Genomic DNA, 27,337 nt, shown 5'->3' with positions numbered 1-27,337 from the left:
ATCGGCGTTTTGGAGACGACTCTTTCGTACGAACTACATCAGGACTGTTATATTAGTTAGATTGTACCGGGTGAAGTAATTAGTTTTGTGCCAAAACCAGAAGATCGGTAAAATTTTGTAATAGTAAATTCATGTGCTCATTATTGTAGTCTAGCCATTTTGTTGTACAAATTACATCGAGAAAACTTTGTAATATTACCTTCATGCGCTTAATATTGTAGTCTGGCAGTTTGTCGTTACAAAATTAAATCGGATTCCCCTTAGTCTAGGACTACTGGGAATTACAATAGCATGACAATCAATAATTGTTTGTAAGTGAAAAATGAGCACAAACAATTCTTCTTGTATACGAATACAGGTATGTGCTATTTAACAAAAGGAATGCTTCTGAGAAATATGACATCAAGCACTTAATAGTGTGTGCTTAGACAAACCCATATGGTATTATGTTTACTACTCATAGGCTATATGCAACACAAAAATACTTAGCATTATGCTACAGTTGTATCTAAATACAGAAGAGATGGAGCCAAAGAATCTGTAGTTGCCTGTATTATAAAGTGGTTTATATCTGTAAATATAGTAGAAGTAATAAAAATTACTGAATGACATTTGAGAGTCTGCCATTAAATAATACTACGTACCGAATTGTTTGTGCTCATTTTTCACTTACAAACAATTATTGATTGTCATGCTATCGATTGTGCATTTTACAAATAATGTTAGAAGCATTCCCCTAGTTTCAAAACTCATGATATGATTAAATTCTTAATAAAACTAATTTTACTCAGAGAATCATCATCCTTCATCTTTTATCACTGCTATAAAACAGTATGAATTCTTGTTTTGAGCAATTATTTCAAATATTTTTGAACTGACATGATTAAGTAATACTTTAATATCTCCCCTAAGACTTGACTTTTTTTAGTTTCTTTCAATGGATAAATATCACAAAAGTGCATGAAGTTTTTGTTTCACTTGAATGGGATGAAATTAATAATTATAATTTTTAATAAGAGATGGCACCTAACACTTACCTCTATACCAAATTCATTTGTATTTATTATTTAATTATAGTCATATAATAGCCCAATTATTTAGGCATTTGTTGGTTTATTAATACACTAACAAATGTGTAAGATCTGTATATAAGATGCAATAAAATATTGATAAATGAAAATTATACCTTATCTGTATATGGTTCTTCACAAAGATCAATGCATTCTTCTTCAAGTTTATCTGTAACTGCTAATAAAATAGACAATGGTAAAGGACATGGATTCCTTGCAACTGGTTGTAGACTTGCTTTCCTCTGATTTGATTTCTTAGACTTTTTACTTTCAAAAAAACTATGCTTTTGTACGGATGTATTATTGCCACTGTCACTGTTTTGAGATTTATTACGAGGTAATGAGGCAGACTTAGAGTTTTTACTAAAAATGTCTATGGGATGGTTTTCCGAAGACTGACGGGAATAAATAATGGAGTTTTTTGCATGACTGCAATATATATCTCTGTAGTTTTCGTTACTCTCGATACGAGAATGTAAAATACTGTTGGCTATGGGTGAATGTGAAGACAGTAAATGAGAAACTTTACAATTGGGCTCACTTAAGACTCGCTCGCTTCTGCCATTCATTTTCGAATAATCCGAAAAGGCCGAATCAGAGCTTTTACCCGAACCAAAAGTTACCGAAGGACCCGCAGACCTAGACGAATGTCTCTTGTCATAAATTTTCTCTCTTTCCAAACACGTAATACTGTCTTGATTGCGAGTCGGCACGTTGATTTCTTGTTCGTAACCAGCCGTTGCCGGTGCATCGAAAGAAAAGTGCGGAGGAATATTGTAATTGGTAACTGGTAAATTTCCTTCAACATTCTGTTCATTAGAACTAGGTGTTTCGTTAGATGTCATAAATGAAGATGAATTATATTCTCCCGAAATACTGTTAGTATCTAGGTTATTAATTGTTGCTCCAGATTCTGGGCCTTCGCTAGACTGGATTCCACTTTCTGACTGGCTAACTTCATTGTCTTCATTTTCGGCTGTTGTAAGCCAATTCTGAGAAAGAGCAGTTTCCTTATGTATGAGATTTTCGTTACTTGCATAACAGCCTGAATCTCTAGGTGATGATTTCTGATTCTCTTCTTGATATTCTTCTTGTGTTTGTGCATCTCCTTAATATCAAAGAAAATATTTAGAATATAAACATACTTTAACAAATTTTAATTACAAAATATTAAATTTAAATGAATTTATGAAACAAATATCATACTTTCAAAATAACAAATACATATAAAACAATATTAATATTCTTGATGAACTTTAATTAATTTCTATGTGAATATCTTGAAGCCTGAAAAATTTTCTTCAAAATCTATCCTTATCATCGATAAACTTTATAAAGTATAAATAAATAAAAAAAATTCAGAAAGAATGTTAAATGTTTACATTAATAATAGGATGTATTGTCTCAAAACAAATAAAACATTTTTTTAACTAATTGTATAAATCCTATTTATTATTACAAAAATGTTTTGAAACTTTTATAATTCATCCTCAAATGTTTCAATTCACAGTCTACTTGAACAAAATCAAATAACTTAATAATAGAATGGATTAAGCAATTAAAAATATAGATCTTTATTAACAACATTAAAAATACAAAAAGTAATAACTAATAAAATTTATTAACTTATTCTTTTACAATTATAGAAGAGAATCAAATTTTAATAATAATATCACCATGCTAAAGAAAAGGATTATAACTTACAATCTTAGAAATTCATGTTTATCTACAAATTTACATTTATACTTACCATATTAACAATATTTATCCTGCAAAAACCAAGCTTAAATTTTATATTTATATTTATATTCCATCAAATTATGCTTGTTTCATATAATGTTTTTAAAACAGTACCTGCTAGGTATGTACAGTACCTTAATTTGTAGATAGTGTTCTTGCTAAGCATGTAAAAAACCTGTGTATCTATGTTTTGATAGAAAATAAGTGTAGATCCAGGAGAAAATTAGGAAGTAGCATGTAATAAAAGAAAAAGGTAGATCTGGGGCATTAACCCTCAAGATCTGCATTTTCTTATGCTCAAAACCACTTCTGAGAAGACCCTGGAAGAGTTCTAAGCATAAGAAAATTACTTTGATAAAAATTGACCAATTTTATACAGAAATCACAAGGCTGATTTTATATCTTTACAGATGCATTTATATTGGTTTTAATATTTTATATCTATTCTGCTTTCTTGTTTTGGGAGCACTTGCTCTTTTATTCCCCATCTCTGGATACGCACTTGATAGAGTGTATCCAGGGGAAAAGATTCTGATAAAAAATTGAATTATGGTTTTGTGGTAATTTCATCTTATAGGCCATTTTGCTGATAATTATTTCCTTAATTATGAATAAATTAATTTATTACATATTTGATTCTGACACTTTTGCTTCCTGAAGTTCTGATTATATTATGCATTTTTACAATTGAATTCAATTCTAAATTTATTCTGTATCTAAGAAGTCATCCACATTTGTGACTGGCATTTCTTTCCAAAACAAATGGTATAATTCTGGTATTAAGGTTAACAGATTTATGATGATGGCTTCCTCTAAGAAAAAGAAGGATTTTTTCCTTAGAGATTCCTTAAGGCTCCTCCATGCACATTTTGCTATTAGGATGTTTACTTCCTTTTGATCAGTTTTGAAGGCAGTCTTTTAAGCAAGAAATTTATCGTGCACTGTTATACAAACCATCTGCACCATATATGACCTTGAAACAGATTTCTTGAGCTTGTACTCTAAGGTTTGGTCAGGCCAGTATCAAAAGTTTCCTGGATTCATTTCTTTTATGTTAGTGTGCTTCAAGTTGCTATCTCTGACAGCATCATTGTAGTCAGAAAAATCAAACCTTTCCCCTTTTCTCATGACTAAGCCCTACTTAGTGGTGTAAGTTACTTGTAGACATAAGCATGTCTTGGCTCAAAGAATCTCATCTTGATAACATCCACAAATATTTCCACCAAGTTCATGATGTACACCCAAAAATTGAAAAGCACCCAGTTTTTATTCTGCCCAGTGCAGTTATCAAGCCACAAAATAATATGTTATACATCACAAACTGCAGGAAAAATGTGTGAAAAGAACTGATATCTTTCTTTTTTTCTCCCAGATAAAGCTTCATACCACATGACAGCCAGGGGTTTTTGAAGGGTCCTCTTATGACAAGAACAAAACTCTTGTCGAATTTGATGATTCTTTTTATGAAAAGTCATATATTAGCCTTTTTGTGAATTATTACTTATGTTAGTGCCAGTAATTATCTAATGTTAGTTCCTCTGTGGATGTGCTTCTGACCATGATAGCATTGAGGAATATTTCCAGGAATGAAGGTCATAATTACAGTACTTATGGGCAGTTACTGTTTTTTACCCTAGAACTTGTAGATATGGTCATTTAACCTTGCATTCAAATATTTCTCATAGATACAATAAATTAAAAATTAGTTTTTTTTACCACTTCAAATATTTCCAATACAAGTAATTTCAAATATTTAAGTATACAATTGGGTATGCTAAAACAAACATAATTGAACCTCATTTATTATAGCATGTTTGTTCTAGCATACATTGAAATATATATATTTAAGGCAATCCATTCCAGGCCCACAATCTAAAGGAAAGCCATCCAACATGACCATTTAAACAAGAAAATATAATATAGAGTGAAAAAAATAAGTGTAGAAATAGTATAAAATTAATTTATTTAACTTTTATATACTGTAAATTTGAAAAGTATAAACAATATTTCTTTAGATTGTGTATTCTTTTTATTAATGTGCATGAAAAGTAGATTACTGAATCTTTGAAACAAAAACAAGTAGGATGACTGAGGCTCCAATCAAACTGGGAAAACCTTGACATATTGTGTGCACATACATTCAGCCAATAGTATTCTTCTGTGTTCATTATAGTATATAAATTTGTCATAACATTTCGATTTTGTAAATAAAAACTGTTTGTTGTAGCTTTCATTCATTGTAGAGTTGTTTGTTCTAACATACCACACTTTACTATTAAGATTCCTGAAAATGTTCCTAACTCAATTTCAAAAGAAAAAATAAATGTAGTTACATTCTGCTGTGCTAAGGATTTTTTGTAAGTATAATAACAACCTTCCAAAAAGTATAAAATGATTAAGACTTGAATATTTAAATTCAGTAGTAACTGTATAGATTTGAATACAAGTTTTATATTATATTTTAAATGCCTATCAAAAAAAAAAAATTGCATTAGAAATTGTATTTTTCAAATTTAAATATGGAAATTTAAAAAATTTAATATGAGAAATAACAGTTACCATTTATTGTGTGTAATAAATATTAATTGTTCAACAGAGCATTCTTATACACATTATTATACTATAACAGTGTATCATTGAATATACATTTCTTATCTATGCCATAACAGTGTCTTAGTATTTTTATTTCATATTTTTTATATGAAATATGATGGATATATATGGAAATATGATTTGTATGATTTTTTCATATTCCAAACTGTGTGAAGTTTTCAGGGGGAAAAAATTGATTATTGATAAACTTTTAACAAATTTATATGCAAAATCTCACCGTCATAATCTTGCAACAATTCAATTGCTCTCAACAATTTATGAGAATGATCAGGATTGTGAATTCCTAAACTATCCAAATCTTCTTTTTCGATTTCCTTTAATGTATCTAGATCTTCATATCCATTCAATACAAAAACATTCATGTAATCCTGTAAATGTAATATTCAAATAAGTTGTAATGAATTGATATCATAAATCAATAAATGTATGTGTTTCTAATATTAATGTTATAAATTAATTCTTTTTTGTAATTAAAATATATAAAGAAAGAAAATGTAGATTAAAAAATAAGTAATATTAATATCTACATTCTTTTATTTTCAAACAGAAATGAAATAAATAAATTTAATGAATCTCTTCATACCTAAACTTTTTAGGTGAAACAATTGATTATCTGATTTTTTAAAATTAATTTATGCTAGAAAGTTTGTTTATAAATAATTTATAATATATACAGAAAATTCATTTCATCTGAATCTATATAAATAAAACTATAATGATCTCAGTATTTTTGTTGCTGCATCACAGGAATCTGTCAATTCAGGAGAAGGTTTAAACATATATATGATCTAAAAATCTACATTATATAAATTAATCTATAATGGATATCTGTCTGTTTCTCTTTGTCTCTCTGTTTGCTAGATGGTAACACATCACATATCAAACAATTATCTATAAGAAAGTTGTACTATAGTATTATGTTTGGAGAACTAATGCTAAAAAGTAATTAGTGAGAAATTACCAAAACATGCAACCAAAACTTGGAAAAAGTGACATCACTCTGCTAGATGCATGTAAGCATGGTGGATTTTTTGAAACATTTCATATTGTGTTCATGGTTACTTAGGCCAAACTACATTGGTATAAGTTTTATTTACATACTGTCGTGACACAAACGTGGCTTGTTAGGATTGGTCTGATTTGGACCAATCGTTCACCAGAGAATGTTCCATGATCTGTTAGATTTGAATGTGCGGCGGACCAGACAGAGGACTACCAAAAAAGCAGAGACACTGATTGGTCGTCTGCCGGCCCACCGTAGCACATATGTAGATCAGTTTTGGCGGAAAAATTGAGTTTGCTTTGGTCTCGCTAAGGAGAAGTCATTTCATCTTACTTCAGAGAAAGAGTTATCGTCTGGCTTGAGAAGAACAAATTGCCTGGCCTATGAGAGGTGGATACCAGAAGTGCTTTTACATCGTAAGGTGCTTTCCTGAACAGACTTTTACAGGATAAGAACAATTAGCAATCATCAGCGCTCTGTTTTTGGATGCCATTTATTGAACATTTAAGTTTACAAACTTGACTAATACAGTAAATATAAAAGTCAAAATATTTATGTTGTATAAAGGTTCTCTACCGTTCAACATACCCACACCAAATTTGACATGAATATTCTTCAATACCCTAGGAAAAGATACTGTGGGGGTCCTCACTCCCAACCATCCCTAAATCCTACCTCCCTAAATCTTAACTTAAGCTGAAGCAATTTTTTGTGTTTTGCAGTTTCATTACTGTAAATTCTCAGGTCTATAAATGTACATTTTAGTTACTAAAACCATTGTTTTTATCACCTCCCAACCCAACCTCACCAATCCTCCACCCTCTTAAAAACTTGAGTGCATGAACCTGATGTTGGGTACGGCTAATTATTTCATATTTCTTTAAAAAATTATTATTATTGTATAGAATAGTAAAAATTTTTTAATAAATCATTAAGGAAACAAAAAGTTTTTCAATGAATGTGAAAAATAAATGTGTACATTTATTAGAAATTGTTAAATTGATTATTAGCATACTTGCAAACCCAGCTGCTTCAGTAAGTCATGAAGAGAATCGGGTTTACTGGTTATTAATGGCTTTTCAGAAGAATGTCGACGCCGTCTACGTGTCCTGCCCTCACAGGGAAGTTCTTCAACATTGATGAATTTAAAATGTCCAACTTTTCCATGAGCCATTCCTACCCAGATCCCAGTTTTATTTTTTGCAATAATATCAATTACGTCACCTTTCTAGAATAAAAAATGTTTAATAGAATAAGCATTTATTTCAAAATTCTTATGTTATTTTAAATTTTGTTTATGATGTATATTTTATTCTAAAAGTTACAATATATCATATTATATTAAATATTTATATATTGTTCATACAAATTAAACATTACATATTATAAATAAGCTTTATCTTCATTGTTATATAACATTTGTAGATACACTCTTTGACAAAAAAAATTGACATGCCCCAAAAATAATCCAATTATAGTGAAATGTCATAATCAAATATCTTTCAATCAAATATGCAAATGATAAATTCACAACAAATGAATGAATAGTATGAGCTATAGTGCATTGGAAGTGCACATTGTGATGGTATTATATAAAAAGTGATTCTTTCTTTCAGGAACCAAATTTTCAGTGGAATTTGATTGTGCTTATCATCGTTGAATGAATTCAATGGTAAAGCATTGTTTACAAAACTACTACAAGCATATGATTGAATTTAAAAGGGGCATGTCATTGGACTAAAGAAAGTAGATGGACAAATTGACATAGAATTCAGCATTTGGGTTAGAGTGGTGTGGAAATTAAAGATGATGCTGGCATGAATTGATCTTGAATGTCAAAGTCCAGTAAAAAGCAGGCAGTGGGATGGCTTCCAGATTGTTCAAGCAGCTGTAACCACCAGAGTCATCACTATTGACCATTCAACATCAATCAAGTGACCATCATGATCATTGCTAGATGACTATGAGAGGAATCTATGCTCGCGACACCTATTACACAGCTAGTATTGATCCATAGGTATCATCAGGAGTAACTGCAGTGGTGCCAGGCTAGATCAATGTGTAAATGTTCTAATTGAGGACAAATTATCTTCAGTGATGAGTTTTGTTTTAAACTGAATTCTGATGACTCTGGTGTATGTGCAGATGTATGTGGATACATTCTAGCCATCACCAGAATCCTGCTTTTACTGTCAAATGTCACATGGCCCAATAACAGGGGCTTATGGTCTTGGGCACAATTTTATTCAATAGCCAGACTCCCTCGAGAAAGCTGATTTCCTAGCTAAAAGCACAGCAAACAACAAAAGACTGAAAATTTGTTATGCAAAAACCTTTTTCATCAGCAAAATCTGTCCTCTGGACTGATCTAATCCACAACTGGCAGGAATTTTGGGACAGAAACCATAACAATCAAACATACAAATTTATCCTAGACATCAAAACACATCTAAAGAATTCTTACTTCAACCCCTCGCATGTCCTTACACAGTTCTTAAAAATTTTTTCCATTTTAAAGTGAATGTTTTTGTTGTTTATTCTTACAATGCATAGGTAAGAAAAAAAGAGATGTAGAATACTAAAAAAAATATGACGAATAAATGTGAAATCATCTAAATGGAAAAATATATAACTGAAGTGTTTTATAATGGAGAAAGTACCACACAGAAAATATTTAACTTATAATTGTGAAAATGTGCAATTGAGAAGTGTATAAATGGAGTTCAATAGTAATATAAACAATATAAAGGGGAGGAAAACTTTAAAAAATTAAATCAGTAAAAAGGTTCATTTTTAAAGAATTACTCTGGGAACTTCCTGGATATACTGTGTACTTTATTCTGCATGAAAATATGCTTACTTATGTTTGATATAAATTATTATTTTCATTTATTTAAATTTCACATGAGAAATTAACAATGGTAACTGCTTAACACCAAATTAACATTATTATAAGAAATTTTAATTCTTCTGACAATAATAATATACTGCGTTTAATATAATCAATGTAATGTATTGTTATAATTTACAAAATTTTTTAATTTTACAATTTAAATATATAAATTATTTTATTCAGTTAATAAAAGCTTTTTTTAAATTTTCTCCTGTGGGCATAAGAAGACTTTTATTTTTAACATATCTTTTCTGATTGATGGCCAAGCTTATAATGGAGCAACTAAGTGATGAGCAATGGGATGACATATCCAAATTAAACTATTCTTGAAAATTTTGTGAATGCAATCCATATTTGAACTTGGGTCCCCTTGCAAAGTACCAGACTGATGCCTTTATTGCTTCAGTCAGTTGGCCAGTTATAGTTTCAAAATGAATCTATAACTGAATAAAACTAATTATCTAAATTTAAATATTAATAATATATAAGTTTTCTTGAAACAAAATTTGACCTCACAAGATTATGAAATTTAAAATTATGTTAAAAATTTATCTTACCTTAAATGCTAAAGCATCTTTATCATATGGACTAGGAGTATAATCAACTAACGCACGTGCCTTTCCTATAAGAGGACCCACAAAAGGTGCATTATCATCTTCTCCAGCAGAGGTTGAACTTCGATTGCTACTTGTTGGTGTAGGAGCTTGAAGACCTAAAACAGTTATTAAACAATCAAAAATATTGGAATTATAACTAACTAATTAAAAAATGATAAAAATGAAGGATTATTTAAAACAATAATTGATAATCAAACATCTTTACTAGTGATGTAACGAATAGTATATTCGGCCTCAGCCGAATACCGAATATACGGCCAGGAGCATGACCGAATACCGAATATTCGGCCAGGAGCATGGCCGAACGGCCAAATATTCGGCCAAACTATTCGGCTTGATTAACGCACATGTAAAAATTAGCGCGCAATCCTCATTATGCAAGGATCACGCACCCTGCTCTCTACTGGCCTGATGTCATTACGATTTTTTCTTCCAGTAGGTCTAAATTATTTAAATTTATTAATTAAATTATAATTATTAAAGTTAATATGAGATGGAGCCTAACGTCTACCTCTAGTGCCAAATTGGTTTATAAGTTATGTAATAGCCATAAATAGTCCGATATGATTCGGCAGTTGTTGGTATTTAGATGTAAGTTATAACTTATAAGTTATTTTATTTGCAATCGATCTTTGTAATTCTCTAATTAAGCACTAAAATTTTGTTTTTACTACGTATTTGTAGACTGAATAGTACCCTAAGGATATATACTTTAGTGGGGACATATGGTCTAGTTTCTCCCCAGAAGTGAAACAGTTCAAATATATTATTGGGGGGGTTTCTATTTGTGAAGTTTTGTGATATTTTGTTGCTATTGTTTTTGTCAATATTTTTAAAATTAACATGATTTCAAATGTTATCTTTTGCATATAATGAGAAATGCTCATTCTTTGCTTTATATATAAAATAAATTATATAGTAGTTACTCATCTTCTAGAAATAAATAATTATTTCATTAACAGGCCAAGGCCTATTACAAATAAAGATGAATTGATTGATTGATTGATTGATAATTATTTCATTAAATATGATAAGTTTCAATAAAACGTTTCGTAAATCATTTTAAAATATCGTAAAAAATATTAAAATATACAAGAATACGAATATAACATAATTAACTAAGCAATAACACTAATGCCCGATACGTTCTAACCTACATGCCATCAATGCCATAAGATATCGGGCTAGATAAAGGCTATAATATTATTTTAATTACGAAATAATTTACTAGAGTTAGACGCTATTTCTTATTAACTTTAATAATCATAATTTAATGTTTAGCATTAATAAAAGTTTCCAGAATGATTAATTTACTGTGTTTTTGTTATTTCTTACTCCTGTTTTTAGGTATTCGGTATTCGGCCAAATAGTGATTAAATATTCGGTATTCGGCCGAATAGTGATTTAAATATTCGGTATTCGGCCGAATAGCGAAAAATAGGCCGAATACTGGGTAGTAACCGAATATTCGTTACATCACTAATCTTTACTACACCCGATACCTGTAAAGCTATCCACCAACCAAAGCTGAATATAATCGGGCGAGAAATGGCTATAATACTAATAATTTTAATAGACAATTTGGCATTAGAGGTAGACGTTAGGCGCCATCTCTTAATAAATTTAATAATTATAATTAATTAAATAATTTTAAATAATAATTTAGAATTACTGGAAGAAATGAATCGGCCCAAAGCGGGACTCGAACCTGCAACTTCTGCTATCCGTGCAGACACGTTACCAGTTATGCTACCCAGACCCTCAGCCCGATCTCCTCTTCCAGCATATATAAGCTATAACCATCGACAGTTATTATAACGCCGACTGGGGACGCATTCAGCACCCACGACCTGCTACCCCGATTATTTATATACGGGGTTTGTGATGGCCCTCAACTGGCCATCACAAACCCCTTGCTGGGGTTTGCGATGGCCGGTTGAATGCCTTGGGGTAGCAGGTCGTGAGCACTGAATGCGTCCCCAGCCGGCGTTGTAATAACCGTCAATGGTTATAGCTTATATATGCTGGAAGAGGAGATCAGGCTGAGGGTCCGGGTAGCGTAACTGGTAACGTGTCTGCATGGATAGCAGAAGTTGCGAGTTTGAGTCTCGCTTTGGACCGATTCATTTCTTCCAGTAATTCTAAATTATAATTTAAAATTATTTAATTAATTATAATTATTAAATTTATTAAGAGATGGTGCCTAACGTCTACCTCTAATGCCAAATTGTCTATTAAAATTATTAGTATTATAGCCATTTCTTGCCCGATTACATTCGGCTTTGGTTGGTGGATAACAATAATTGAACTTTATTCCTATATTGGATTTATAATAAAATAGAATTGTTTTAAATTGGCTAAATAATTTCCTACTTGTAATCAACATAACTGGAAGAAACCTTATATTGTAACAAATGAATGTCATTAGTCTGATAATTGATTATAAGATTATCAAAATAAATTAATCTTTTTTATTAAGTTTATATTTTGAAAATAGTGTAATTATTCTTTTTATGCTATGACATATTATAGCTCCTTGATAATAAACTTTTAGTATATTAAGAGGTGCTATTTGTTTACAATAACATTTTTATCTTCACATGCTCTTACATTGTAAATTTTAACAAAATAATCATTAAAAAATCTTGGTTATTTCATACTATTGTGTTAAATATTTATTATGTTTTTGTTGTTTATTCTTACACATGCAATAGCAAAGTAGAAAATGTTATTACTCCTCTACAGATTTCCAGTATCAAACTGGAAATAAGAATACAGGTAACTGTCATTATAAAACAGAATATTTACAGAGTAGCCATATTAGGTTAAGAATGAATCTAGAACACAGTCTTTCCCACTTTATAAAATAACTCTCTTCCAAATAAATAATTGTCTTATGTTTTATTTTACTAATAATCATAATAGTTCTGTATACATCAATTTGTGAAATAACTTGTCAAATTAAAATTAATTTTAAGTCTATTTTACTCAGATTATTATTTTATTGAAAAATTAAAATTAATTAAAAAAATGGGTTTGTAGCATTAAAATTCAATTTTAAATATGCTATGAAATTTTTGTTTCATGCACAATAACATTTATATCATTAATTTTCATTAATTAATGTTTATAGTAAATTACTTGCAATGAATACATTATGAAATATATAAATTATAGCAAAAATCTAAATCAATTGCTATTAGAAATTTGTGATAAAAACTAATTTGGTAGATTGCATCAGTGCTTAATTACTATGCTTAAAAAAAGAGTTTATTATAAATTGTGAAAATTGTAAACTGCCTCTATTAATGGATAAGATCAATGGAATGAACATTTCTTCAAATGAAAATAATAGACAACTGCAAATTTAGATCAAAACTAAATATAAAGAATATATACAATGGAACGCTTAATGAGCTCCTCGCATAACAAGCAAAACAACTTGTAAAAAGTTGACTCGCTTAACGAGTGACAAGGAGTGGGGAAATCCTGGATTGTGCGCATACTCCATCAGTCTGTGTTTAGCACTCATTCTGTTAGCATCTTAGTGTCGCTCGTGATCACACACATTTTTCCAAACTCGTGTTTACACTTATTACATATAAACATCAACAATCGTAGCCAGTTATATAATAAACACGCCATCTCGTACTAAATTTAATGACCAATTCCAAATTAAATTTTAAAAATGTATAAATTAAAAATTAATTATTTATAATTATTAAATTTAATATGAGATGACAGCGTAACTGCCTACCTCTAGTCAAATTAATTAATTTCTAATATTTAATTGTAGCCTTTACATAGCCCAAGAGTTTGGCATATCATTTGGTGTCTTCATCAGACATATTGTCTGTGATTTTTTTGTTTTCTGCAAATTGAATTCGCATTCCAGGTTGGTTCAAGATACCTCTAACAGAGAAACCAGGAAATATAGAGATTTTGTGGCCACTGTACTATGTAATCATAAATGCTAATTTTTAATATAGAGAACGTTGCTTTTTCTATGTAAATATTACTATTATACTGTTAGGACTCTGATCAACTCATTTTTGGTAAATTCTGGAAATACATTAATCAGTTTTTGTAGAAATAAAAACTTTATTAAAGAGATTAGAAAATGTGAAGTAATGGTGGATTTTGGGAAAAATTTTGTCAATTATTTTCTAAAATTAAATATATATGTGTATGATAAATATAATGCATCATTGAAAGAACATGAATTTAAACTATTCATACATGAATAAATTAACATTATCATCAGAAATATTTTTACTTGAATGAGATCCTGAACCACTTGGTATACTTTCAACTGAACTTCCAGGCCTAATTACTGCTTCATGAGCTTCTGTATTTTCTTGAGTCTAAAAGAGAAAATTAATCAAAATTTTAATTGTTAATAAATTGTTTAATGAACAGATTTATAACTATATTTATAAAGCATCTAGAGTTTCATATGATATGAAATATAACAACACAAGCCTACAAAAAAAAAATTTTGCCTAGGATTTTAGAACTGATTTTAGCTATATTTGGGTCACTGAATACAAATATGAAATCAGTTTTTCTCTATCAGCTCTACTTTTGTAGATCAGTGTTTTTTTAATGTACAGTGCTACACGAAATGTGCAACTCTAATTCCAAGTTTGTACAGTTCTACATCACATATGCAAGGATTGATTCCTGTAATTTTTCCTATTGTTGGTCTGCTGTCCAGTTATTTCCAGATAAATCCACCAGATGAAGTAAGCATCAGTAACGAATTGATGTTCAATGCTTCAACTAGAGTTGAGGTAAGTTTGTAATTTCTAGCCATGCAGTGTATAGATCGAAGTTGGCCTCTCATGATATTTGTGTTAAGGCAAGAGTTGTTATAAAGTTAACCTAAATCATACTGTGTTCTAGATGCTTTTATTTGTGTTATTGAATAGAAATAAAATGAGTTCAAGTAGAAGAAGTTGTGTAAATCATTCTGATGTGTTTTGCTACATATGCGGAGAATATACGTTAAAAGAAAACAGAAAAACTATTAGTGACTTTGTAAAGAGAGCTTATCTTGGATACTTTGGTGTTAGGCTTGGTGATCAGGATAAAAGCTGGGCACCGCATCAGGTCTGTAAAACTTGTACAGAACATTTATGACAGTGGACTACCGGGGAAAAGAAAGTCTGAAATTTGGTGTACCGATGGTTTGGAGAGAACCCAAAAATCACTTCAATGACTGTTATTTCTGCCTAGTAAATATTAATGGAATCAATTGTAACAACCATAGCAAGTGGACTTATCCTGATTTAGTCTCTGCAAGATGCCCGGTCCCTCACTCAGAGGAAGTGCCGATTCCATCGTTTCACCGGCTACCAAAGCTCTGTGAGGACGAGTATCCCTCTGATCCTAATGAAGGTGACTGTGATTACAAGAGAATGTCATCAATTCCTTAACGTTTCAACTAGGATGAGTTAAATGACCTCACCAGTGATCTCAATCTGACAAAGAAGCTTCTGAATTATTGGCTTCCAGGCTGAACGAGAAAAATTTACTGGAGCAAGTAACCAAAATTACCTTTTACCATACAAGAGAAAAGGATCTGCTATCCTGCTTCTCTCAAGAAGACAATCTTGTGTTTTGTCACGAAATTAGAGGACTCGTGGAAAAAATGGGTCTTCTTGAATATTTTTCAGTTGAAGCAGTTTGTAAAGGCTCTTGATAAAAACGGATCATGCTTTGCATATATAGGGAAAAAGTGTCTTAGTTGAGTATGGAAAAAAATTAAAGCAGGAATATTTGACGGCCCACAAATAAGACAACTCATTAACGATCCTGCCTTCGTAAATTCGATGAATGAAGCTGAGTGAAAAGCCTGTACTTCATTTGTTGCAGTTGTCAGAAATTTGCTAGGCAAATGCAAAGCTGAAAACTATGTTGAACTGGTAAACGAGATGCTTAACAGTTTCAAATCCCTTGGGTGTAATACGAGTATTAAGGTGCACGATTTACATAGTCACTTAGACTGTTTTCCTGAAAATTTAGGAGACACTAGTGAAGATTTTAATATCCTTGTGAAATCTTTCACCAGGATATTAAAACTATGGAGGACTGCTACCAAGAAGATGGGATACACATATGATGGCAGATTACTGCTGAAGTTTAAAAAGGGACTGTTCCAAAATACATTCACAAAAGTCACAGAAAAGAAGCTTCCTGAATGTGTAACTATTTAGTTTTATTGATGAATTTTTCCTCTATCTTTGTATAAAATAATATTTGCATAATATAATAATAAAAATTCAGTGTTTAGTTTTTTATTTGATCCATGGATTTAACTTAAGATATTGAAATGTATATTTTGCTAAAATGCTATATCTTAAAAATTAGAGCTCTTAGGCAAAAACTATTGCCTTATTTGAATTCAGGGCATCAAATTCATATGAAATCAGCTCAAAATACCGTGACACCAAAACCACTGCTGACCTGTGTAATATATTAAAAAATTTAGAGCTGATTTAGTAATTTGTTGTAACAGTATAGTTGAAACTGTGCTTTTATACGTTAGTTATCTAATCTGAATCATCACTTTTCAAAAATACTAATTTTCGCTCTCACAAGATCAATGTAACAGCTGACAAATAATAGATATTACTTTAATAGATCTGACAGATCAATCAAATTCATTAAAGCAGTATCTATAGTTTATAAGTTTGGTAAGGAGCAGCTATTTATTTTTTCACTATCAATGCTACAGTATTACAATTCATTCTAAATGCACATGTATCTACAATACAAAATAATTTCATTCCTGTCATATACGCATTAAGAATTAATTTCCAAAAACAAACTTATAAGTCGCCAAATACTTTAAAATATAACAATTAAACAATCACTTGCTTAATTCACAAAAAACTATTGAGTTGCTTGTTATAAATAGTTTAAACTGCACATTAGCAATCAATACAAATAAGAAAAAAATTCTAAAGCCAAAAGAAGAAATTCTTAATATTTAATTCAGAGTGAAAATATTCGAAGAAAATTTTTATTTCTTTTAAGACTATTTTGTGAGATCCAAGATCTTAAGGATACTTATTCTATTTTTAAGAAAATTTTTATATCACATCCTTCGCAATTGTTATTTAAACACCGCACAAGCTATGGATTGAATAACCCTCCCAATCAACCAATGGACAAGAATTTTAACAGTCAACTGCTAAATTATAACATCCGACTGTGAAATCAACCTTTGCCGATCACATGGCCATTTTCCTAGGCTAAACGCATAAAAGGATGAGACACTGAGAGTTCTGGGAATTTTGTCATAAGGAAGTCCCACAGAGGCTACATTAATCCTAAAAGAAGAGCGTTCATCTCGGAAAGCTCCATAGAAGTAGGCATTCACCCATAGAAAAGTTGGAGGAGCTCTATATGCCTCTACCTCCATAAAATGGACTTGATCCACTCCCCGGAGAAGACACTCACTGTCTTCTCCGGGGAGTGGATCAGGTCCATTTCCCTTGACAGAGAATCCTCCTCAAGACTATAGATCAATGTTATATCAATGATCAACAAAGAATTGAGGAACCGTGGATAGATATTTGTAAACTCTCTCTCCGTGTTTGAGAAATTAGGAGTGTGCTTGTAGTATAAGAATTAGGATAGTCACCACCTTGCATGATTTTATATTTAATCGCATTTAATCGCCTACTGTATAATACTTATGTATATCTTAGATTTAGAGAGTGTATTAAACTTTTATTTGTTGAGTTTAAACCTGTCTGCTTGTCTCATTCGGTGCCTGGCATCTATCAGCTTATCCATTGCAACCTCCCCACTTGATTTTAGCCCTCCTAGCCATCCCCAAAGACAACATGAGCAGTTTTTGCCAAACTGTGCTGATTAAGTGGCAAAAAGGAAGACCTCTTATTGCCCCGGCTTCTCACAATTTGATACTTTAGTGAATTTTGCCGTGTGAATGTTTCTAAAAAAGATAATAATAATAATAATTTCCAACTATTTATGATCAAGTTAAAACGTAAATTCAGATAAACTGATACAACAATTTTTAAAACTTAAATTAATTTTGTTTTTAATAGAATTAAATATATACAACATATTGTTATATAATGTAAAAGATCTGTAATAAACAGTTTACTTCAGAAATTCAGTATTATAAATAAACTGTATTCATCTATCAAATATTTTGCATGAAATATCAAAAATATGAATTTATTTTATACAAATACTTATTAATTATGCAAAACGCTAAAAGATTACCACTTCATTATCTGGTGTTGACCCCCTTGTACTCCTTAGTCTAGAAATTCTTCTTTTTACGTCTCTATGTAAATCCCTAACCCGACCGGCCCATGATGAAGATGAACGATTCTGTACATCTCTTGATTGTAATTCTAATTTCTGATTAAAAATAAATTGTTAAAAATTAAATAATTGGCATTATAATTACAAATGAATATAATTAAAACAGTAATTATAGTATAATGCATAAGAAAAATATATTATATTAAATATCTTTGTTGGTATTTATTTTGTCCTCATTTCCAGTCTAATATTAATTTATTTTTAAGAATATTTTATCAAATAGCTTTCCTGTCTTAAGGACCATCCATTAATTATGCATAAAGTTTAAAGAAGTTTTAAAAACTACATCACTGTATATGATGTGAAGAGAGGAATCAAAACATTGTCTACATGGACTGTGATATAGTGATATTAGTGGCATACAAATTTCTTCTTATAAGCCAACTTATAAGAATAACATAAATACAATATCAGTTAGTAGTAACATAAATACAATATAAGTTAAAAAATGTTTGCAGAAATTTTTAAAATTATTTCTTCAATGTTAGGGCAGTTCATAAACTATTGTACACATAATAAAGGGGAAAGAGTTTGCCAAAAGTACATCATTGTACACAACTGGGAGGGATGGGATTAAAAATGGCTCAAAAACTGTATGTATAATTAATGGACAGATTCTATATAAGTTTATATCACATGTAATAATTAATTCAATTACTTATAATTATATAATTGAAGAAAAACTTTAACTAACATTTGGTAACTATTATTTAACAATTAGCAATTGAGCAAAAGTAAAACAGACATACAACAAGATTAATTTAAAAAATTAATATTTTTGAACATACAATATAAAACTAGCAAGATTAGTCACATCAAAATGGAAAAGTTTTTTATTGGAATATTACAGTTTCATCTATCATTAATCACTTGGAAACAAACAAAAGAACAATATATTGGCTAAACCTAAGCTAAACTATACTCTGAAATAGATATCACAATGAAAAGAAACAATATAAAGAATAAAATATTCAAACTAAATTTAATAGAGTAAAAATTAATTAATACTCTATATCAATATCTAATATCATAGAACAGGATAACAACTTTGTTGACTTTTCATATTAATGCAAATTATTAAACAGATTATTAGTTTTTCTTATATATTGCTTCATTAATTATTATTAATATGTTAAGTACATAATATGTTAGGTACTTAACATATAGTTCAATAATTACTAATAGTCTAACATTACATTTATCTAATAATCAATTATTTATTTATTTGAACAAATTAATTATCATCGTTAATAATCTAAAATCACATTTGTCTTTTTTTAATATTTTTACAAAATATAAAAAAGACAAATGTGATGTTTATTGAACAAAATAATTTATTATTATTCAATGAAGTATCTTTATGCCATAAATATTTCAAAAAATATATTAATAGTTTTTATTAAAAAGTATGGAATAAAAATTTATCTATAATTTAATTATAAATAATTTTCCTAGATGTAAGATCATTTACTTACAATGACATCAAACTTATTTTAAAGTTATTATGAATAAAACTTTTAATCTTATACTAAGTTTGTCCAAAAAAAAATTGTCTTATTCATTCAGAACATTAAGAAAAGAATTAATTTTTTATTAAAGTAATATTTAATAAACATAATGAATTGTTCTAATATATAATGAAATTTAAAAAACTATCAAATATACTAACTATATTATTCAGCTATCAAGGAAACAATTAACATTCTTAAAGAAGAAAATCATTTATATATACTGTAGTTGTATTGGAAAGAAAAATTTTGACTAAATGTTAATAATCAAATTCAGAATAGTGGTAATCGTATGCCTTATTTTTCTTTCAGAATACATAACTAAATTTATCAAGTACTGTGAAAAAACAACTGTTTTGAGATCAGGAGCAGATCTACAGAGGGACTACAGGGGGTTAAAGCTCTCCCCATTAACACAAAAAAATAATAATGAAATTTGTGTAAACTTTAAACCATCATTTTTTAAAAACAATTATGATGGCAAATATGGTTTATCAGAATGCAATCATCTTGCACGTGCTAATAAAAGGAACTTCAAGTATTTAAAATTTTTGAGTTAATCCCCCCTTTGAGTTCTTTTGGATCCAATACTGTTTGATATGTAAAATTATATTTTATTAATTTATCATAATTATAATAACTGTTAATATAAAACTATATATTATAGCAAATTTGAAATAAGTATATTACTCAAATAAAATTTTAAGTTTTCAGTGGATTAAATCAAAATTACATTTTATATTGAAAGAAATATACATACATTTTCATTATCTTCCTGTTCTTCATAATCTGATGATTGTGAATGTCCTTCTTCACTAGTACTATAACTTGTTCTATTCTAAAAATGAATAAAATTTAAATTTAAAAACTATTTTAAAATATTGTTTATACGAAAATATATGACTTTCAGTACAGACTTCTAAATAAAAACTGTAATTTTATAATATTCAAAATTTGAAACTTTGTCAGTGACATTGTTTGATACAGTATAATAAAATTTTGCTCTGTATATTTAGAAACATTAAACTAAAATATTATTCAGTATAGTAAAAACGTAAGTAAATAAATGTTTTAAACAAATTTTGGCATTTTTCTGTAATTTTTAATGGTTGCATAAGCATCTTAAGTAATCATCTGGGATTATTGGGATGAAGCTCAATTTATAAAACATTTTGTTTTATCCAGTATCTGCTGACATGTAAACCCCTGCATAAAACAAGGCCATACCATTAGTTCATTTTCATTAATGAATACAGTTTTGTAATCAGTAAATTAAGTTTTGATATTTTTATTAAGTTGTTTATCAAATGTCTTTTCTTCAGTTATAACATTTTTAAGATACAGAATATAACAAAAAATAACAATCAAATGTAGGGTGTTCCAAAATTCGCAATATATACAAAAATTTCCAGGTTTCTACGGAGTAGCCTTTGAAGTCCCAGACCTTAACTCTTTTGATTTTTACCTGTGATTTTCCCAGCACTCAGAGGCTTTCATGTACAGTACAGTACTTGGAAAAGATTCAAAACATGGATCTCTAAAGGAAGGCATTTGAAGTCCATTTAAATGTATGATATCTGAGATGTGAATACAAGTTCTGCTTGAGTGGGAGAGATGCACCAGTGTGTATTTAAAAAAAAATTGCCAACATGTAGAGCTAATTATACTAATAAAGTTACATTTTTCTAAAAAGTGTTATATTATGACGTTTTGGATATCCTGTGTACTTAAAAAAACTCTTATTTAATACACTTTAAGAATAAATTTTGTTACTTAAGGCAATAATGCAGTTTTCGTAGTACTACATGCATCTTATTAGTCATTAATTAGTTCACTTTATTTTTATGTCTTGTCTATATATTTATTTGTTTAATTTTTATCAATACTTGGTACATTTTAGCCTAATAAACTGATGTGCCAGAAGCAATAACTAATTAACTAGCTTTAACTAGTAGAAATCTTTTATATTAATAGATGAAACATTCCAGAAGGAAAAATGAACAACACTGATTTAGAAATAATGAATCTTGTAGATCTGCTCATTATATGATATTAAGCATTCTGATACCAGACTATGTTTTTCTTTTCAAGTACAGTTGAACCTGTCTTTCCCAAACCTGCTTATCTCAAAGTTTATTTTTTTCTCTGCATTGTCAGCCTAAATTCAATATATTTTCCATGTTTATCTCAAACAATTTTCTCCCAAAACCACTATCAAATTATGGACTGAAGTGTCAATTACAAATGCAAAGCTCAGCAATTATATTTTGATAGCATAAATTGTAGTTGAGAAACATCTCTTACAATACAGTACATAGTTGCAACTAACAATGATTTTCTTTGATTGGCTATGAGTTTGGCTTGAGTCTTATTGGTCAAAAAATCAAGGATCAGAAATTATTGACAACTATTTCTGTTAAGGTATGTCAAAAATATTTCATTTATATCCACCTAATACAGATGTGTACTGTACTTGCTATTGTATTAATACCAATCAAACCTATTACTGTTTACAGTGTATAAACCTCTACATCTCAAAACCTGTCTACCTCAAATTTTTTTCTCATTCCTGTGAGATTCAAGATAGACAGTTTTAACTGTATTTAAAAATTTTTATCAATACCTGTCTGTTATGATAAAATAAAAGTTGTTTCATAATTCATTATTCAAAAAGTTTAAAGGTTACATAGGATACAATGTGACTTTGAAATATTCAATAATTAATTAATTAATAAAATATTAACTATGAAAAATTAATCAATTATAACAACAGATTGGGTGACTAATTATAAAAATATTTAGTATATTTTTGAATGAAGAACATTAATAAGATAATTTTTCAACACCAGAATTTTTAAGGGATTCAAACTAATAACAATTTAATATATAATTATTAAGCTGGTGGGATGGATAAAATAATTAAGGTGTCAGCCTATTTTTCTGGAGGACCCAGGATCAAAGCCATGTGGTCAAAAACCCCAAGAAATTCGTTGAGAGATAGTCTGTCCCAAATATGTCAGGCTAAATCTCTCACCACCTGATGTCTTCACTGTGGGTCTGGCCAAACCCACAATGTGCTTGAAAAAAGACAGGGCAGAAAGAGTCAATAAACAAATGAATCCCTCAAATAAAAGACTGTCTATGTAAGTAAAAATTGTTTTGGACTGTCACTAGTATTGTGAACAAAGAAAAATGAAGACAATTTGTAGCTTCAATATATTTATATATTTTAAACAAACAAATATTTATTAAAATATCTACTTTGCTTAAAATTTGCTTTTGATTATGAAATTTATTCATATTTAGAAGGTTTAAGCTTTCTTGTTTTTTGAAAAATTTCTACATTTTCAAGTTTGTGAAGCATTAATCTACAATATACATTAAAATAATAATAATAATAACAAGCAATTTCAGAATCTCTAATATATTTTGTGGATTGAAATTTTAGGTGAAAATAATTCAACTGTTTAAATTTTGAATCAAACTATTATTTTGTCATAACTAATTTATCCTTAAATAATAATTTATAAGTGTTTCTATATGTTTCTAATATTCAACATGAATTTCATAATCTTAAAACATGAAAAAATAAATAAATTATAAATACTAAGTACTCTTGGTAATATTCAAACAATTCAAAACATTATGCAACAAATGTTTTAAATTCTTAAAATATTTCAGTACTTAAATAATATATTTATTCTCTCTTACAATATAATCTTCAAGACTAGAAATAGCTTTTTCATGATTGAATGAAAGTTTATTCTATTACTTTCCAAGAATACAATTGAAAGGCTTAAAGGAAGGAGGAGGTAACTAGCAAAATGATGATGCTGCAAAATGTTCAAAGTTTTTTTTTATATACATTACATCTGTCACATACCAAACTGCAGAATGGATGAAGATAACATCTTAAATCATTTAGATAGGAATTTACCCCCTTCTTCCATACTACTATCTCAAATTTTATGAAAATGTCAGTTATTTCCTTCTTTCATTGAGCCCTTTAATTAGTTTATACAGAATTACTTTACAACAATTGTCTGCATACAAGAACTTTAATTTTATATATATATTGATTTTAGTGTATAACTAGTAGATTTCATTTTTATTAACTGTTATATACTTGATATAAACAAAGCTAATCTTTATTAGTTATGTTTTATTTAAATTATTCAAAAATTATGCTTTATTGCAGTGAACTTTTAAATATAAAACTTAAGTGCTTTTGAGTCTTTTGATTTATCTTCAGAGGCATAACTGCTTATAAAATAATAATATTTTATGTTGATATTTTAAAAATATCCTAAAAAATGTGAACATTTAAATACAGGGTTTTAAATATTAAAAATTCATACCAATAAAGTTTTAGTATAATTTGGATTTGATTGGAATTTTGGAAGTTTTTCTGATACTTTATTTGTATTTTTATTCAAACAATGAATGCAACAAAATCTTATATATCATTGTAATCACTCATTGAAATATCATAATGTAATCTATGTATCTGATAATATTTAAACAATTTTTAATGTATTCAATAGATGAAAACTATTTGCACAATTTTAGATATTTCATATTTATTTAATATCCCAATTAAAATCTATGCAATACAAATCTTCAAGAATTATCTGTACTTTCAATACAACTATATTTATTACAGAATAATAATTGTTCATATTATGAAAAAGAAAATTTAATATCTAAGTAATAGTATTTTCTAATCAGAATATCTGGAAAATAAATTACAAATACTTGAAAACTATTTTCCAAACTTTTTATAATAATCTAACAAATTTAACAGGAAAGATAGATGATTCATTGAGAAATGATGCAATACTTCAAAAGAAAAGGGTGTGGTTTGAATATAACCAAAAATTCCTTTTAATTATTTACTATAGAGTATTTAATGGTAATTTTTCATTGGCATTTATGAACCCATTATATTGGCAGAAAAATTATATATTTTATAAAAATCAATATTAGTTTATAATGAAATGATTATTCCAAACAAGAAATAAAAACAAAAATTTTGACATACTTATTTAAAACAGAAAATAGTGACTCAAACTCAATGATAAGAAACAGACTCAATAAAGACTATCATGGACTTATTGGAACAATACAGAGAAGTTTTGTAAATAATGATAACATCATCATCATTATATTTATACAGACCTTTTTGTGTGCATATTTCTTGTTATTCTGTGTTTGTTTTAGATATAAAATTGTTTAATAATAATGAAAAAGAACATGGTTACAAAAACTACATCTTACCAAGACAGCTACTAACAGACTAAAAACACAAATTTGGCAAAACACTGATAACAGTTGCATTACTAGTGTTTTACCCACATTACACTGGTCAACTCCATTCTCTAGATGTCTTCTCTTGCATTACAAAAAGAGCTAAGTGATGTTGACTCAACAGCCATTGCTGACAATCAAAGTTTAAAATACTACATTTAAAATTTAAATTCAATTATAAAAAATGATGACTTTCAATGACTGTCATGTTATATAACTTCTTGAATAAAAATATCACACTTAATGATAGCAATTTTAAAAATATAAAAATTTTTATATTAAATATCTTATATATTAATTTTAAATATATAATATGAATGAAACCAGTATTTTATTTTTAAATGCTATTACAATATTTGTTTTTAAATATTACAATAATTTAATTAAAGTTTCATTGAAAACTTAAGTTCTTATATCCAAATCTTATAATACACAATTTTCTCCAACAAAAATGAAAATAAGATTTGTATCATTATTAAAAAATATTTATAAATGATAACATTAATATTTTAACATTTATTTGATTTTATTTAAATTATTAAATAAATCTGTTTAAATTATAATGTGTAATAATCATAATGTTCACATTATTTTTTAAAGTTTTTACATTGTTGTAATTGTATTTTCTTTATACTTATATCACGGAAATGAATTACTTAATCCAAAATCATTGTTGGCCAGATGGCTGAGATAGGTGTTAAGGAGCTAGCCTATCACTTTAGAGACCCATGATCAAATCCGGACAGGTTGAAAAACCCCAAAAATTTCTGAGGATGGTCTGTCAGATCCCATTCCTCACCACCTGGCCATGCCTGCAATGGGCCAAAAAACAAGCCATCTTACTGTCTACAGTGTAGAGGGAATAAAAAACAAAAACAAAAAAATCCCGCAACAGATTGCTTAACTTTCTCAGCAACATTTAAAACTGCATGTGTAGTGCTAGCTTTTATTATTAAAAACTTTTTATATTTTTAATTATTATAAAATGGCAAAAAGCTTAATTTTGAGGGTAGGGATGGGTTTTATAAAAAAATTATAAATTCTAATAATGAGTAAAATCATCATTAAGTCTGACCCTATTTGAGATATGACACAACTCCCCTTTCTCCCCACTCTGTTGATCTTTAACCACCAAAATTTAATAGAATCAACCCCCTAATATACAAACCTCCCTGTAAAATTTCAGAAATCTTCAACAAAAAGTACAGGAGTTATTAAGCTTCAATGAGAGTGAACAAAATTGTGCTCCCCATAAACAAACAACCAACCATATAAACAGAAAAAATCCCCAAGTTTTTTTTTTTTGCATTTTTTGATGTTTTAAGATCCTGAGTCCAAAAATGTAAAAATCTTGGGGGTCATTTTTTGACTGATTGCAATACTTTCTTTGTTATAAATAACAGAGTTGGGAAAAAAAATCCAAAACCATTAAGAAAATTATAAACTAATTAATGAAATATTACTTGCACAAAGATTGTATACTGTGTAACATAATAAAAGTTTCCTGATTGACTTTGCTAAAAAATAAATATATGCTTTAGTAATTCTGAATAATTCATCAATAAGGAAATATTTCATGATATTGAAATTTGAAATTAAAACTGAAATAATAATTCTGATAGTATAATAAGGAAATTTCACTGAAAAATATATTTAAATAAAAATAAATGCATCATATCATGCACAATCAGCAAAAAGTACTTTTCTATAAAGTTTTTACAAATCTAAAACAACAATTTTATTTTATTTTAAGAATATTAAAGTGCAGGTAATTATGGTTTATAATTTAAAGAAATATTAATTATTACATAAAGATGAGAGCTATTCTAAAGAAAAATATTTAACAATGGAAATAAATAAATTTCCATTCATACTGTATCTTTATAAATTGCTAAATAAAAATAGTTGTTTCTGAGAATTATTAAAAAGTTAAACATACCAGTAATTGAACCCAATATGACATTATTATTCTGATAGCAAATATCTTATTTTCAAGAAAAATGTTTACAAAATACATTGGTATGTGATACAAATTCACTATATATTCAATTACTCACATTTTTCATCTCATTGAGAAAATGAATAAATAATGAATGAATCATACAATTAATGTATGGTTTTTTCATATGATGGAAAAAACTGGGAATTCCAGCAGAGTCAGAATTGTTTATGATGATAACTTTCTGTGAGCAAATCAAATTCAGGATAACTAATATTTA

General features: G+C 28.5%; 1 protein-coding gene across 2 annotated transcripts in view; it reads right to left on the bottom strand.

The window, feature by feature from the left end:
* LOC136979908 (SAM and SH3 domain-containing protein 1-like) overlaps positions 1-27,337 on the bottom strand; it is a 133,647-nt gene that overhangs the window by 6,259 nt on the left and 100,051 nt on the right. For both annotated transcript variants that reach the window (XM_067275941.1, XM_067275942.1), the window contains 7 exons: positions 20,572-20,649; positions 18,199-18,339; positions 14,213-14,300; positions 9,877-10,031; positions 7,442-7,654; positions 5,641-5,791; positions 1,187-2,178 (listed from right to left, as the gene is read on the bottom strand). In XM_067275941.1, coding sequence (XP_067132042.1) covers positions 1,187-2,178; positions 5,641-5,791; positions 7,442-7,654; positions 9,877-10,031; positions 14,213-14,300; positions 18,199-18,339; positions 20,572-20,649 — 1,818 coding nt within the window. The remainder of the gene's footprint in view (positions 1-1,186; positions 2,179-5,640; positions 5,792-7,441; positions 7,655-9,876; positions 10,032-14,212; positions 14,301-18,198; positions 18,340-20,571; positions 20,650-27,337) is intronic.

Source organism: Centruroides vittatus, unplaced genomic scaffold (genome assembly GCF_030686945.1).
Source record: "Centruroides vittatus isolate TY-2023 unplaced genomic scaffold, ASM3068694v2 contig_651, whole genome shotgun sequence".
Lineage (NCBI taxonomy): Eukaryota > Metazoa > Arthropoda > Arachnida > Scorpiones > Buthidae > Centruroides > Centruroides vittatus.
Note: the sequence above shows the minus strand (reverse complement) of the source record. Positions and strands in the feature narration are given on the sequence as shown.